The sequence below is a fragment of the Helicoverpa armigera genome, chromosome 16 (assembly GCF_030705265.1).
Source record: "Helicoverpa armigera isolate CAAS_96S chromosome 16, ASM3070526v1, whole genome shotgun sequence".
NCBI classification, from domain to species: domain Eukaryota; kingdom Metazoa; phylum Arthropoda; class Insecta; order Lepidoptera; family Noctuidae; genus Helicoverpa; species Helicoverpa armigera.
In genome coordinates, this window is record NC_087135.1 from 9,983,690 (window position 1) to 10,000,000 (window position 16,311).

At 35.5% G+C, this 16,311-nt stretch overlaps 2 protein-coding genes across 3 annotated transcripts in view; one reads left to right on the top strand and one right to left on the bottom strand.

Moving 5' to 3' along the window:
* Positions 1 to 4,751: 4,751 nt before the first annotated feature.
* Positions 4,752 to 8,568, bottom strand: LOC126055456 (uncharacterized). Of its 2 annotated transcripts, XM_064038554.1 has the most exons (6): positions 8,413 to 8,568; positions 7,594 to 7,624; positions 7,034 to 7,122; positions 6,433 to 6,621; positions 5,982 to 6,111; positions 4,752 to 5,409 (listed from the first exon to the last, which is right to left on the bottom strand). In XM_064038554.1, exons 3-6 carry the CDS (start codon positions 7,112 to 7,114, stop codon positions 5,339 to 5,341), a joined length of 471 nt encoding a protein of 156 aa, XP_063894624.1. In that variant the 5' UTR covers positions 7,115 to 7,122; positions 7,594 to 7,624; positions 8,413 to 8,568; the 3' UTR covers positions 4,752 to 5,338. The 2 variants fall into 2 exon arrangements, with proteins under 2 accessions (XP_063894624.1, XP_049700659.1); XM_049844702.2 differs by lacking the exon at positions 7,594 to 7,624 and having other exon boundaries at positions 7,034 to 7,120; positions 8,413 to 8,564.
* Positions 8,569 to 10,789: 2,221 nt separating this feature from the next.
* Positions 10,790 to 16,311, top strand: part of LOC110372110 (alkaline phosphatase) — a 6,839-nt gene continuing 1,317 nt past the window's right edge. The window contains exons 1-8 of the mRNA XM_064038417.1: positions 10,790 to 10,948; positions 13,268 to 13,470; positions 13,820 to 14,012; positions 14,213 to 14,373; positions 14,603 to 14,822; positions 15,121 to 15,254; positions 15,567 to 15,765; positions 16,162 to 16,311. The exon at positions 16,162 to 16,311 is cut by the window's right edge and continues 84 nt beyond it. Coding sequence (XP_063894487.1) covers positions 10,882 to 10,948; positions 13,268 to 13,470; positions 13,820 to 14,012; positions 14,213 to 14,373; positions 14,603 to 14,822; positions 15,121 to 15,254; positions 15,567 to 15,765; positions 16,162 to 16,311 — 1,327 coding nt within the window. The 5' untranslated portion in view covers positions 10,790 to 10,881. The remainder of the gene's footprint in view (positions 10,949 to 13,267; positions 13,471 to 13,819; positions 14,013 to 14,212; positions 14,374 to 14,602; positions 14,823 to 15,120; positions 15,255 to 15,566; positions 15,766 to 16,161) is intronic.

Below are 16,311 nucleotides of genomic sequence, written 5' to 3' on the forward strand. Positions count from 1 at the left end.
ATCATTTTCGCTGTTTCCCAAACCAAACGGTAGTGGTACCTATGTTAACCTGTTATATGTCGGAGCGCAGATATATACCTACGCGTGGCACAAATGATTTTGTATTGTTTTATAATTAGCGACATACATACAAGGAGTTAATAAACCTGTGTTACAACCCCTTTTGGCTTAATTGTCAGGTACCTATTTATTTTATTTATTTTGGAAAACAAACAGTAGGTACCTAGTATATTAAGAATGCAGACAGTACATAATAGCGTAGTCCAAAGCGTATCCTTGAGTTCAGTAAAAAACCGTTTACCTACCTACTTGAAAACCAGCAGTTACAATTATCATTCGTATTATTAGAAAAAACATTGTTTATGCACACGCACAAAAATACAGTGCCGGTCAATTTACTTTTTCCTGTTTCACTCCATCATTCAATCAATCTGTAAACACGCAATATGTAAGTAGAATAGCTGTCAATTGCACAATCACTAAGGCCCAAGTTACCGACAATATTAACATTAGTTTTTCTAAAGTTTTTTCTTTAAACAGCTGTTTATTTTGAAAACTGAACATGACCATTCATAGTTCATCATCATCCTCCTTCCCTTTTCCAAATTTTATTTGGGGTCGACGCAGCATGTTTTCTCCTTCCATACTCTTCTACCTACCGTCATCTCACAAGTATTATTCTTTCTTCCCATATCTACTTTCACACAATCCATCCATCGTTTCTCTGGTCTTCCTCTTCCACTATATCCGTCCACGTTCATACTCATCACCTTCCTCACAACATGACTTTCATTCCTCCGCATCACATAACCCATTCATGAGCATTCATAGTTGGATTAAGAAAACTGACGTGACTTGACGGTGAATTTAGGCTGAGCCTAAGCTAGTGCCATCATATTTGAAAGGGGTTAAACAAAGAAACACCTCATTATACTATAACTTTTCATTTATTTTTTTAAATACCCAATGCATTTAACAAAGCGTTGTACAACAGTCACAAACATCAAAATTTCTATAAAATTAAATTCAATTCACAATTGTAAATAATTGTTACAACATTTAAAGCGTTTATAATTGATCGATAGTTGTGCAAACATTTATAATGGGCCTATTTACATTGAGATCATTTAAAAAATAATTTAAACGCTGCATTAACACAATTAACCTATACGATGGAGGTAAACAAATATTTGGAACTCTAAATAAGAAGAAGAAGAAGGTTTAAGTAAAGGAAACTAATTCGCAAAACATAAAAAAACGTTGTCGTTTAAGCGACCGATTATAAAAACAACTGTCAGTGAAATTCGCCCTAAGAGGCAAAGTTACCCGGGACTGCCGGCTTGTTCGAAAGAGTTACCGTGGCCCTGGTACATATAAGGCCTACGACGGAACAAGAAGGGTTTTAGTCAGTCAGAGTCTGACACTCCCTCACGCTGCCAACCAAAGAGGCAAAGTTATTTGCCGACATCTGTATACCATAACTAGCTATAACGTAAACAGGTCAGGGACTTTGTAATAACAAACGTAACGTCATAAAGACACTATTTTCCTATATAATTGCTTCCTCCCAGACACATAACATACAAAATTTTCCTGGATGACATAAAAGGTGTTATTTCAGTATGGTAATCTTTTGTATTTTATTATTATCCTTATAAAATTACTAAGAGACTTTGACAGTTAGTCACCGTATGAAAATTATTTGATAATTAAGAAGCTTTATAGACACTGTAACCACGTAATATGCCTATGACTACAAAGGGTCAATATACTTCAAATAAATATATTTTAATAAAAATGACATAATAATTTCAATGTAAATAAGCCCACACTACATTAATAATATACATTTATTATAAAACATTACTAACAAATAATCTGAGTACACTGTAAAGGGGAAGTACAAGTTATATTATGTAGGTAAATATTCGTAAAGATTTTAGTACAAAATATAAGAAAACCCTTTTTACTCCTTCGACTCTGTAATACTGAATAATCAAAAATAAAATACTGAACTTTCAGGGGATTCTCATATTTTTGGTTTTAAGGGAAGCCAATAGATTTCAAAATTAATTACTTTAAAATAAATTCATATATTTATATTAAACTATATATTCGATATAAATATAACTGGTTATAATTTAAAAATAGATATTAATACAAATTATTTATAAAAGCAATGTATAACAACTGGAAACAAATCATATAATGTATATTGTATTTCCTTTAATCAAAGTTAAATAACTAAAAAGTTTATGAAATTATGTGTAGTAGGTCTATCTATTAGCTTCCCAACAGTGGACAGGTACAGACATGGACACAATAATCTATTAGCTAATTAAAGCGAAGGACGTATTATTGTCGTTATTTAGTTATTTGGTACCTACACACATTAAATACACATCCAATTCACTAATTTATACAGAACTAAGCGATTTTGATACCATTGAAATCTCATTAAAAAGCTTAGTCCGACAACGTTACCGTCCATTTTTCTTTAAACAATTGTTTACCATACATTTTTGTTAGATTTTTAAAGTAAACGGTTGTTTGAAGAAAACGGACGTTTATGTTGCCGGTGAAATTGGGCCTAGTTGTATAGATGGGTATAGTCAGTCAAATCATTCAATGTGTGCAGTATGAGGCTTCATCTCTATTCCATCTGTATATTGTATGTTCAACTTAAAATAATTATAATAGAGCAGTATATATTTCAATTTTAAATAGGATGTAAAAAGGCAAAAAAAAAAATCCGAGATGCATTCAATATTTTTATGAATGTGAAGATTTTCTGGCTTAACATTCAGGCCTCAAATCATTTTTAAAATACTGTATTTTACCATTTCATATCAATTATTATAGGAAACAATGAGACATTGGCTGGTGTAGGATTCTGGTTTATAAGATCAAGCCGCCTTTACGCTTGTACGTTTCACACTAGTGTAATTAGCTTACGTTAGTAATTTACGATAAGTTAAAGATGTAAAACACGATCCGTAAGTCGCTTATTGTAAAGGCTCTCTTTGCGCTCTTTAATCTGCAAAATTAATCATATCAATATAATATAATAATATGTTTACAACCGATTCGTATGTTCCCTTCATTTATAACTATGGCGTACATGGATACTAGAACAATCACAGCTATATAAATACATAAATACATTTCTATATCATCCGCTATTCTATTTATTAGTTTAGAGATAAAAGGATCTAGACAGATAATTTAACAATCGTTGTAAGAGTTTATAGGTATATTTTTAAATAGATTAATTAATTAGGTAACTAAACAAATAATTATGCAATCTGAAATAAAGCAAGTAAGGTCTCAAGTGATTTATGCTTTCAAAGTCCAGTGATATTTTTTAATAAACGGGAAACTATTTTCTTTTATCCTCCAATGAGGTTGGTAATTCTGCTGTTTTATTTGTTTGAGAACCTTCTTTTTCTAATATTCGTATCGAGACCTTTCCATTATATATATAATGTAATATATAAACTTATATAAGTTAGCTGTGGTAGCTTAAGATATGTAGTAAAGATCAGTGCAATATAAAAATGTTAAGCTCCATTTTAACTGACCCTATACCCGTAATACATGTCCAAATGCGTAAATTATACAAAAGATATGTAGATTTACAGTAAGTATGTATACAATATTATATAGAAAGTTTTTAAAATATGTGTTATTAAAAATTCACAATAAATACACAGATTTCACAAAACTGGTAGATATATAAAACTGAATATATTTATATTTTATATGCTGTATAATTATTCAGATTTGTATTTCCGTTGTATGTATATAAAAAAATGTAATGATAATGATTGGCATAACTAGTTAACTTGAATAAACTCTATAAGTAAGTAATGTAGAGGTATAATATGAAGAAAATGCAATATATGAACGTGAACAACGTAAATCGGTTGTTGACAAGATTTTTTTTATCAAGAGGAAAACTGTTTACCTACTTATAAGCAAAAGAGTTCAGTGGCTTAGGCCCCCAGTAGTCGAAGAACCTGTGGCCGACGCCCCCGAGATATGCTTTTAGTTAAATTAACTGAATCGGGGGTATCGACCACTGGGGACCTAACCCACCAAAAGTAATGATTGAAAAACTTAAACCGAAAAGTAACTTGTTTCCTTGTAACGAAAAAAAACAAACATATTTTTACTTGGCTTAAATCTCTCATAATAAATTTCAATCTCGTCGACAACCGAGTTAGCCTTAACAGATAATATTTCAAACTTCACAAATAATTATAATCACTTAAACCTACTAAATGGAAGACAAATCTTCATATCAAAATGATATAAAACAACGTTACTATACATTTTATACAAAGGTATTTATAATTATACAAAAATTTCTTCAGCAGGAGATTATCACAACCAGAGTAAACGTGAATAGTTCACTCTTCAGGTAAATCTTGTGATTATACATATTTTTTGTAATAGAAGCTTTTTTTTATTTTATAGCAAACGGAATAATTGATTTAAAAAGAATAGTTGCTTTCATTTCCCAGGTATACCTATACCAATTATACACGTAATAATAATTAACTAAAAATATTTTAATCATGAAAAAAATATAAGTTACTTTTATTAAATGGCGCTGAGTGCAGGACGTAAACACATAAGGGTATATAGGTAATTTACAAGAAAAAAAAAATTTTTTCATATCCCATAGTCGACAAAATAATAACTTTTTAAATCCTCTCCTCACGGTTTTCACAACTGAAGAATTGTCACTAAAACCACTTTCAGCGCCATCTAGTATAAAAATAATGTTATGGACTGATGCGTTATATTTACGGATGATGTATTTATTATAAAGTGATAGGTAAGTACATCTGTATACTTTGGTCCTTTTACTCTGTTCCATCGATACCCACTTACAAACATCTTATACAACCAATTTCACTCACATTTTATTCCATCTTTCCCGAAACAAAGAATATTGATTTTAATTTTGAGTAAGCAAAACATATGGATTGAGAAAGATATTTCCTGATATGTATAATTCTATCTAGAGGTATATATCAACAATATAATATTCGATACAATGTTTGTTTTTCTACATACAAGTAACGCCATCTATTGGTACATCTGCTAAGCACTGCTCTTACATTCATCGGCAGTATTTAAAATATTATTTTTGTCTAGGACACTATTCAGAGCCCTAAGAGCATGCAGTTTTAAATATGTAATTCACAACAAAAATATACATATGTATGTAAAAATAACCATCCACAACTCTGTTTCATTCTGTTCAATAATAGAGGAGATAATAATATTTCTATTAGGTAATATTATTATTAATAATAAAAGGAACTATTTACAGGACTCCGTCTTCGTTGATTGATATCAAGTAGCTCCTTATCACCACGATGTAGTAAAAGTTTTCAGCTGAAAGTTTGACCAATTAAACATTACTAAAAGCTAACATTTGCAACGTAGATGGTAATTTGATATAAAATTCGTATAGTACTGTTTAGTATCACAGATCATTACCTAAGTACCTAAGTGATATTGAAAGAAGCAAATTTAAAACAAAAGTAAAATTACACGAAAACCAATTATTTATTTCAGCGCCTAATGGTAGCCTATTAGCATATTCTGACAGACGCCAATTTGCAACTAATAACTCAAAATGACTCTCGGCAATTACTTATCAGTTGTGTTCTCATAGAAATATTAATTAATTAAATAATGGTCTTAATTTCCAGGCTCTCTTGTGCCACTGTTGGAGTAGCCGTTTGGTTTCTACCAGTTTCTTTTCTATGGCAGACGCGTCTAGGGCGACCCGTCTATACAGAGTCTGCGTCTTGGGTACGCAGTGGGTGACAATATTGCATCTATTTTATCATATCCTGTCAAAATAATTTAGCTAATGTGTAACTGCTGCTTTTTGACCCACATGACATGATGATGTTTGATGGACCAGTATAATCCGTCTACAAAGCTAATTTTCAACTTACCCAAAAATAATATCTGCGCGATGACATATCCAGCGTCCATGTGGAACAGGGTCTTGAGGAAGCCGATGATGAACAGCACCAGGAAAATGATCCAGAAGATGCAGTACTTCTTCATGATGCCGCATTTTTCCTGGAAAACACAAATCATCGAATAAAAAGACCGCTTCATTAGATGATATCTAAGTAGTGACATTGCATATGCAATTTGCATTAATTTGCCAAATTGTATAAACTGTTATCGGTATTATCCATTAATAAATTGAAAGCTAAGCTTCCATCTTGGGACTGATTTTGGTTGAATGGCGCTTTCATCCCGTACCTATAAGACAAGACTTTAAAAAGTCATATGACCGACAAAAGGAACCGTAAACATTAAACACCATATTCGATCCTAACCTTTTCCTATTTGATAAATCAAAAAAATAACAATTAAAGGAAGTACCACACCCACCTTATAAACAGCATACGCAAACACCAAATCCAGCAGGAACTTGACAAACAGCAGTACCACCAGCAGCACCACAATGGTATACACCACAGACGACATGCCCGAGTCAATGTCATCGCGTTTCATCTCTGAAGCATCACGGATGTCTACTGCGAACGTGATGAGAAGCACTGCTAGGATGAACGTCAGGATCTGAGGAGAAAGATACAGGTAGAGTCAGTATGTAGGATGAAATGTGTAGGGATTTTGAAAAGCTTGAATTTATCAAACTTCAATAAAAACAAATAAAAATGCAGAGGAATCTCCTAAAACTGGTCCGGAAGCTAAAGTTACTCAAACTAGGAAGCTGTTTTTTATATCTTTGTGGTATTCGAAAGCCACACCCTGACTAGCCCTCAGTTGAAGGAATCCAGATGTAGTGTTTATTAATATTATGACTTCATTATCATACCTACATGCATAGGTCCCCACTGTGGCAATGCAATATTCATTTCACTAAATTCTCAACATGACGTCCAAATTCTGCCTTCAGCCTTTTGCAGGCATCAAATTAAGTTTACCTGTCTAATAATTTCTTTGTCTAAACTCTAGAGTAATTACTTACGGAATTGATAATCCCCATGACAATGCATCCTGTCCGCAGATCGAAGATGAAACAGAACTTGTCTAACACTGGAAGCTCCATCCTTGCCTGAAAAATACAGTTATGCATATTTTACATTGGAACTTTAGTAACGTGCTTTTTCGCCTAAGTATATTTATTGGCTATTGAAAATAATAAGCAAGACGTCACTCTTCATTCATTAATTGATGCCATGGCTTGACGGCTTGACTTCAACTAACAACCACTGTGTTTCTATGGGTAATCTGTGATAGGGATTGGTCCTAGGTTGCAATGTAGTAGATGTATGTACAATTCTTGTGAAGGAAATGTGTAATGAGTTAATGAAGAGCGGACTGTGAGCGTGATAAGAAGCCTTCAAAGAGACGTAAGTAAGTATCATGGATATAAAAACCACGGGACACATATCGATAGAAGATGCCGATGTAATTTACAATTCAACCAAAATGGAGACCAAACCACAGGATCATACAACAGGACTATGAGACAAATGCATTGTGTCCCGTAATTATTGTTATTCATGTTAAAAATGTATAGGTACCTTTTAATTGTTTTCTTTTATTCCCAGTAAAGCTTGTAAAGTAAAAATAAAGTGATATATATTCAAATATTCATGAGACGCTGTCTTTTCACTGGCGATTAACGTTTGCACTCGATTTCAAATGCAAATGGAAGAGCATAAAATAATTTAGTACCTACTTAACTACTAAACAGTTATAAATGTTGCTTAAATATACATTATATATAGAGAAGCAAGGGCTTATAATATTGGTAGGTACTTGTATAATGTATAAGGTTGTAACAAAGTCGTAAAAGATGTAAGTGTCCTTTTAAGAGAAGATAATACACCTCTTCCGCTAATTACTTAGTTCTTAGGTATCTTAAGCACCACTGACTCACGATAAAGTGAAATATATTGAGGAAGAGGTAACCTATTAGTCTTTAAAAGTCGGATCATCGCCAATCCACGAGGTAAAGGTGGTGACCATGACTAGTGCCTTCTCCCTTATTTATTGCCCTAATAAATAGGTTGGTAGGTCAACCCCAAGGACACAAATACTATAAAATTTTTGGTCTTTAAAACTACACTAAAGTGTTCTTATTACCTTAGTAGTTGCAGTAGTCTAGTCTAACCTTTGCGTGTAGGTTTTGTGTTTCTTGTAAAGATAAAGAATCTTCAATGACTAAAAAGCTTAAAGAATTCAAATCAACATGTATTGTAATTCACAAATAACTAAGTACCTAATTATTCATTCACTGTTTAAAAAATAAAGGATGTCACGTATTATCCGAAAACATAATCATCTTTCTCAATTAACTTAATATCGGTCACGAATATCTATAATCAAATAAATACATACCATTATCTGATAACGGGTTAGATTTGGAACACAGAACGTCTGGCTTTCACAATGAGTTTGCACAGGGGTATAACATTTTAATAGAATCACTATAGTATTCCGCGAGCGACAACTTCACTTTGCAAGGCGGCTCTGATTGAAGTCACCGCGCTGGTTAAGGCGAAGCTTAGTTAAGGAAAATAAACCTACAGTTAATTTTGGAAAATGCATCTTGTAAAGTTTCTTCTTTTCAAAATTTGTTTTGCCGTAGCTTGGCCCTTTTGATGCTAGTAACCTACTACAGTTATTAAAACCCTTTGAAATATACGTAAAGTCCTTAAAACCTAGATTTCGCATAGGTGCCCGCTTTTTTGCAAAAGGGTTTAGGTATGAATGAGTGCCAATTGTATGTCTACGTCTATCTTACGGATGCATCTAGTAATGCCTTGTTAAATAAAGTTCAAAAGGTAGACTATATAAATCGTTGACATAAGAAACCTACGTGTACATTGTTAATAAAAAGATTCCGTCGTTAAAGTATGTCCACATCAATATGATTTATTCCTATTAAATAAGCACCTACGTATATACTATATTTTTTCTGAACTTTAGCTCGATGGCAACGCTCCATGTGGGAAGTGACCTAGACCCGGGAGAAGGACATAGGACATATTATTTTGTCACCATCCAGCTACGGGAAGCAGTTATCTCGGGATGCAGGTCAGATCGCGGGCGGAAGCTAGTTGGTACCTATAAAAATAACAAAAAAAAATTACAACATAGGTTTACACGAGTTTTTTTTAGATAAAGCTTATAACTCCGAAACTATTTAGGACTTACTATGTACTACTATGTACTATGTACTCTATGTACTACTATGTAGATACTGAGGAAGAGTTTAGTTTTCTAATAGTGAAAAAATGTTAAAAACGGTCCAGTAGTTTTTGAGTTTATCCACAACAAACAAACAAAAATAATTTTTTTCCTCTTTATAATATTAGAATAGAGACTATATTTACACCTCTTACAAAATATATCTTCTCAGAAATATTCAGAGCAATCATCGCCTTAAAGGAGGCTGTACGGACCCTGCGCAGTGCGATAGGGACTGGCGATCGATATCATTCCTCCCTACTTCCAATATCCTGACGATATACACGCCTGTACGTTTGTGTGTCACTTGTAATGTTTGGCGTTTACCACCTAATGTTCGCTCCGTTCAATGGCTTCGTCAAATGGCCGTTTAAGGAGTCTGATGAGGTTTCCGTGGATATATACGCTGTTAACATGTAATTTAAGTATCTGTTTTTAGTAGTTTCTAGTTGCATCGTAAGATAATTTTATCTTGTCTTTTGATTAAAGTATCTTGAAGGTTTAGCATTATTTACTGCCTCTAAAATTCTGTTCGCCTAAATTTTATTTTTAACTATTATTCTTAAGAATGTGAAATGACAAATAAGTAATGGAGTGTATAGGGTTCTTGCCTAACTACTTAGGTCATAGGATCTTGATACATTTGCATTATAATTAACTCATTGCTTATAGTAGAGCATAGAATAATAACGAAAATAACAAATTCGAAAATCATCGATTCCATAATGCTGACCTACTGACCCAAAAGAGAAACTGTTCAACCTATCGTCTGGATAAGCAATCCCATTTTTATTATAAACGAAACATTTTTATTTAAAGCCCGAATTATCTGCAATCGGACAAGTCTGGCCCAATCATTTGCTGTATTATCTTCTACCGGTTACACATACATGTAAAATAGCAGAAAGTCAACTCTAAACGACGATCTAATGTTGCAGTATAGACACCTAGACAGGACATTGTTAATTTACTTATTGCTAGTTATTCAGGATATTAATATAATCCTCTAACAGTCTCCCGTTTATCGTGCCTAGGAAGAACTTAATGCAATAAACGATATGATATCTTCTTTCAATAACTTCTACAGAGTAACTAAACCCAGATAGCCCATAAACGATGGCAAAGCTAGGCTAAGCTAGGCATTTTCGATTTTGTCTCTAGCCCTCGACCACACCCCCACGTTTAAATTGGCCCCAAGGAGTCTCTCAAAATGTTGAAAATAGTAATTACAGGATTGTGTGTCAGATGCGCAAAACAAATCTAGGAGCCTGCAAACCTTTTTGTCAGTTAGAAAAAAAAGAAAAGGGGCTTCGCAAATAATGTCCTTGCCCTCGTACAGTATAAGTCTACGCTCTGCTACTGACTGCAACTGTATCTAGAATCCCGCCTATCTTCATACCACATTGTGTTCCAAGTGGTTCCAACTGATTCAGATGGTTAACCTTGATAGCGTGATAAAACAAACTAAGTGATCGAATACCAATTAGGATTAGGATTAAAATACAGAAAAATTCTTTAATCATACACAGCTGTATCTAAGAAAAAAAATGGCTGAGTTTCCGTTCTGTCAGTATATTTACACAGTGGCCGCGGTGATGTAATGACGTAGTAACAATCATGCGCTCGCGCACGGTGCTCGCGTTCTGCGCGCTCGTCGCCGTCGCGCGATCTACCTTACGAAGCGGTATGTTTATTTTCCTTTATTAAATAGTAAATAAACTACAATTTATAAAAATAAACAATAATATCATATTAATTGTGTAACCCAGTTGAGTTTGACAAACTGTTTCGTCGTTTCGTTGCTTAGTTTTTAATTTGGGGAATATGTTTTCAAGGTTAGCGTCTATTTACCGTTGTTTTATTATTGTCGGGCTGAATGAGTTATTGTTGATAAGATACTCATAATGCATCCATTTATTGTTATTATCTAATTGGTGTTAGAACGTTCTCCAGTAATATTCTTTTTCTAGATACCGGTGCTTAGTTTTGTTAATTTAAAGTGAATGCAGATGTACGAAACAATGCCAAGGTTAACCAAGTTTTCCTCTCGAGGAGGAAAAGGTGTAGGTAATCACAACCAGAATTCAGCAAATACCTAGGATAAATATTTATGCTATTAAGCTAAATTAATTACAAAACAATTTTGCATAACTGCAGACGTAGTTTTAAGCAATGGATGTACCTACCTAGGTATGAATTTTACGGTAACTGAGTAACCTACCTATCATTAAATCTTATAGGTACCAAATTGGAATGACGATTCTGGAATCTATGAACACAGATGCATTTTTTTTAACTTCTAGAAACCTCGTGTAGAATATCATTTATGAGGTTTAACTGGCTTGCGCTAGCGGTTATCCCGGCGTCCTGTGGGAACGTACCTATATACTTTACGCATCCGGATATAGCCTTGTTCGATAACTCTAAAACTGAAACATTTTTCAGCAGTTCCCGAGTCGCTTTCAAGTAAACACAAACTCTTCAGCTTTATACTACTAGAACCTTCCTATTGGTAGATAGACCATCAGTCTTTTTACTTTCACCTGAAGTGTACAAAAATCTTTTTCAGACATCGTCCATTAGGTATACACCGTGAACAAAAACTAATTACTAAGCTTATATACCTACTAATGACTAATTAGGTACTAATATTTGTTTTAAAATGCGTCTAAAATAGTTTTGTTTCAAAAAGTTTACAAACAATCATTCGTTACCTAAGTATTATTCTAGACGCTTAGGGATTGTTCACACCAAACGTATTGTCCGCCGCTGACTGTGAGTATACTCACAGTCGGCCTCAGTGTGAACGTCGACTCAATCTGCAGTACGCGTACTCACCAAGCCGACAATAGGCTATAGCGTACGATGCGCTACATGTGTGAACAAAAGAATACGCTCGTGTAGGTTCACACTAGATGCGTACGCTGAGCGGCCGACTATTCTACACATAAAAGAGCTCAGTATTTGAAGCGCGGCGGAGCGGCGGTGCATACGCGGCGGAGCGGCGCTATTCGGCAACTGCGTCCGCGTAGCCAATCCGCGTCCGCCGTGCATAGTCGCGTAGTAAAATAATCGGCTACTGAGAGTCAGCTACAACAGACGACGTAACAGCGTATAGTCGGTTCGGTGTGAACGACAATTTCAATATATATGGAAAAGCAATAAACTGCGTAACGCGCGCTCACAGTCAGCGGCGGACAATACGTTTGGTGTGAACGATGCCTTAGTCTAGAATAAACACACAAATTATTCCATAACGTTATTTCTGTAACTACTCAGGTAAGAAAGTATTTACCTACTTAAATTGTTTTGTTTAATTTGTAATAGCAAATATTAAAAGCCGATAAGATTTCCAGGACCTGAGTGCAATGATAATCTTACTTTCAAATGTTTGGATGTTTCATTTATCAGTCTTGATTATTTGGTCAGTAAACCTAATCGTGGGTCCATAAGTCGTATGCAAACTTCTGCCTTTATCTTCTGATATTATAGACTAATATAATATCAGAAGATAACTATCTTAATCTTACAATTAATCCGGAATATTTTGCAGCATAATCCTTGCAGTTATTATTCAATATTTACCTACCACATCTATGATGTATGGCTACCTAACTGCTAACCTTTTGTGAAGGGGGTTTACTTCAATGTCAGAAATAATGTGTTTTCTGAAATGTGACGTCGAAGAATTTCAGACTAGGTCAGACTGCACCAAATAAATGCGCACGTCTATGTTATAGCCTAAATGATTAATATCGTTATCTTTAGTATTACGATTATTTTTTACGAATTCCGTGATTATAGTAACCTAGAAACATGACGGGACTTTTTTTCGCTTAAGTTAGGTACATTAAATATCAATTAAGCAAACTAACACACCCATATTTTTCGAATTGTGTATATTTGACATCGAAGTACGCACTTTCTTACCTATCAAATACCTACAGGAGAAAACTTGTCTTATGTGTAAGAAAAAGCTGACAAATACGTATTCCATCACCAGATCAGCAGTATTGGAATGACCTCGCCCACAATGAGCTGGAGGAGGCTCTCAAGATGCAGTGGAACCTCAACCCTGCGAAGAACGTGATCCTGTTCATAGGAGATGGCATGGGACCCAACACCGTCACCTCCTTGCGGATACACAAGGGCGGGGAGAGTCACAGGCTGGTGTTTGAGAAGTTCCCACATATGGGACTTTTGAAGGTACAAGTTTCAACACACCTATATCCATTGTAACACAAGGAGGTCTACCTGCCTATTTACTTTGTTACTTTTTTACTCTACTCATTCTGGACACTTGAGAAGATTTAATTTAGACCGTTTGAAACCTATGCGTGCTATGTTTAATTTAAAAGCGCTTAGTCTTGTTTTTTCTCCACAAATATAGGTATAGTTGGTAAAAACTGATTCCGTGGTAAACCAGTTTCTTTGCTTTAGGCGTATTTATTCACACTTCACACATGTCGGTACTTATCCTCTATTTGCTCATTTAAAAAAGGACAATACTATCTTATTAAACATAAGCTAAAATACAGCTTGTCACGGTTTCCAGACATACTCAGCGAACAAAATGGTGCCCGACTCTGCTTGCACAGCCACCGCTATGTTCAGTGGTGTAAAGACCAATCAGGACACGGTTGGTGTAGACGCTACGGTGCAGCACCAAGACTGCATGACAAGCCTTAGGCCCCATGCAAGATTGGAGTCGCTCGCTGCTCTAGCTTTAAAAGCTGGTAAAAGTACAGGTAAGCCAGACACATAAGTGCCATTGTCAGCAGAAACTATGTTCTTCAAACGGACGTTCTTGATAATGGGACTGATACTTCTTATCCGCAAAAAACGTATAGAATTTGGAAGTTCAAGAATTTTTACAATGATTTCAACAAATGGCTCCTAATCTAATTCGAGTGCCACCACTTCTTACATGAAAGTTTATCTTTTCCAGGTTTTGTAACAACAATGCGTGTGACTCACGCGACCCCCAGTCCTTTGTACGCGCACAGTGCGAGTCGTAGGTGGGAGTGTGAGGCCCTCATGCCAGCAGGGACTTCCTGCAAGGACATTGCTAGGCAACTGATAGAAGACTGGCCTGGAAGGGACTTCCAAGTAGGTACTTTGATATTATAGGGTAAGGTACGACAGTGATAGAAGAAACATGGAGCTCTTAGCGGCAAGGATACCAGTCCAACAAGAGTCACTTTTATAAGAACGCTAGAAAGTCGGCATAAGCTGAAAAAAAAACATAAAATCCCTAGAATAAATTTCCAGACATAATTTATTTTACCAGATCCTGTGTAATCTTAGTGATTGACCGGCTATTTTTTCCAAATTCCAGGTTATAATGGGAGGTGGCCGTCAGCAGCTGATCTCCAACGCCACAGGCACCGACATAGACCCCATCAGCACATCTCCATGGACGTGCTACAGGCAGGACGGGCGGAACCTCATCAAGACCTATATGATCGACAAGAAGACTAGGAACCTGAAGCATGAAGTTGTCATGAATAATAAGGAGCTGAACGAGGTGGACTTTGATGAAACTGATTATTTGCTTGGTAAGTACCGCTCAATCTTTCTCTATATGACAAGAGGCCTGGGCCAGAGGGGGCAGTAAAAAGGTTGATGATGAAATGTATTGAATAATAATTGAATTTTTGATGTTTGATAGACAAAAAGTTATCAGAATGTTCAGAAAGAACAGGGGAAACTCAAAACTTGTGTCGTATATAGAATCTGATCACTATAAAGAAAAGCTGAAAAAAAATCAAAGAGCTCAGCAAACAAGTAAGCTGTTTTCTGATGCAAAAACCAAACCATAACAATACACTATATCAACTGACTTCATGTTTTCAGGAATATTCTCGAACGAGCACCTGAGCTACGAGCATTTGAGAAACAAGTCTCCTGAAGGAATGCCGTCAATATCCGAGATGGTCACAGCCGCTATCAAGGTGTTACAGAAGAATAAGAACGGATACTTCCTTATGGTTAGTAAAAGAACCTTAGTATTCAACTGTCCTCTATTATTTCCGTCAGTTTCGTACTCCTACAGTACGTCCAAACCTTTGTAATTTTTTGAACTCCATATATTCGCTGAGTGAAAGTCTAACTAAAGGAAGAGTACCTAGAAAAAATACATATGAGCCTAAGGTTATGTAGCTGACGTGATATTGTCAGGTCTACTTGAAACTGAGACTTGTACAGATTTCCCTTAAAGCAAATTTATGTCTGCAGAGCTTCGTTGAAGGTACCATCCCTTCCCTCTAATTACTCAATATAAATTTCTTTAACAATTTCAGGTGGAAGGTGGTAACATAGACATGGCCCACCACCGCGGCTGGGCCAAGATAGCCGTGAACGAGGCCGCAGCCATGGAGGAAGCTGTGAAGGTGGCTGCCGACATGACCGATGAGAGAGATACCCTGCTTATCGTCACCAGTGACCATACGCACTCGCTGTCTATTAATGGGTACCCGGATAGGGGGTCTAGTATTTTCGGTATGTTTCTTTGGCATGACAGATATCCTTCATCGACTTTTGGTAGCCCTGATTTACTTAGTTACACAAAACTGATTATGTAAAGAATGGCCCATTGGGTGCGCGAACAGTTTAAGGGCTAAGTAGGAAAAGTGGATTGATACTCGCATACCAAAATCAATATTTTGTTTTTGTGTTATCGATATGTTATATGGGTACATGTTATCGAGAACAAATACATAGATAGCAGTATCTAGCAGAAATTATAAGCAATCTTATCTGGCAGATAACATTAACTATCAAATAATTAACTGACACTTTATCAGTAACCAGGCCTTAATGGAATTCGAAAATGTTTTTCCTACAAAACTGCAAATTGATTCAAGAACATTTTTTAAATCTTTAAAAAAACTCCAGGTATCGCCCAACCATCCAGTTACGACGGCGTGAACTACACAACTCTATCCTACGGTACCGGAGGCCCAGGGTCCTTCCAGTACTACGTGAAGACTGAAGCCGATGGCACCAAGAAGGTTGCAAGAAAAGACCCCAGTGAGGATGACACGG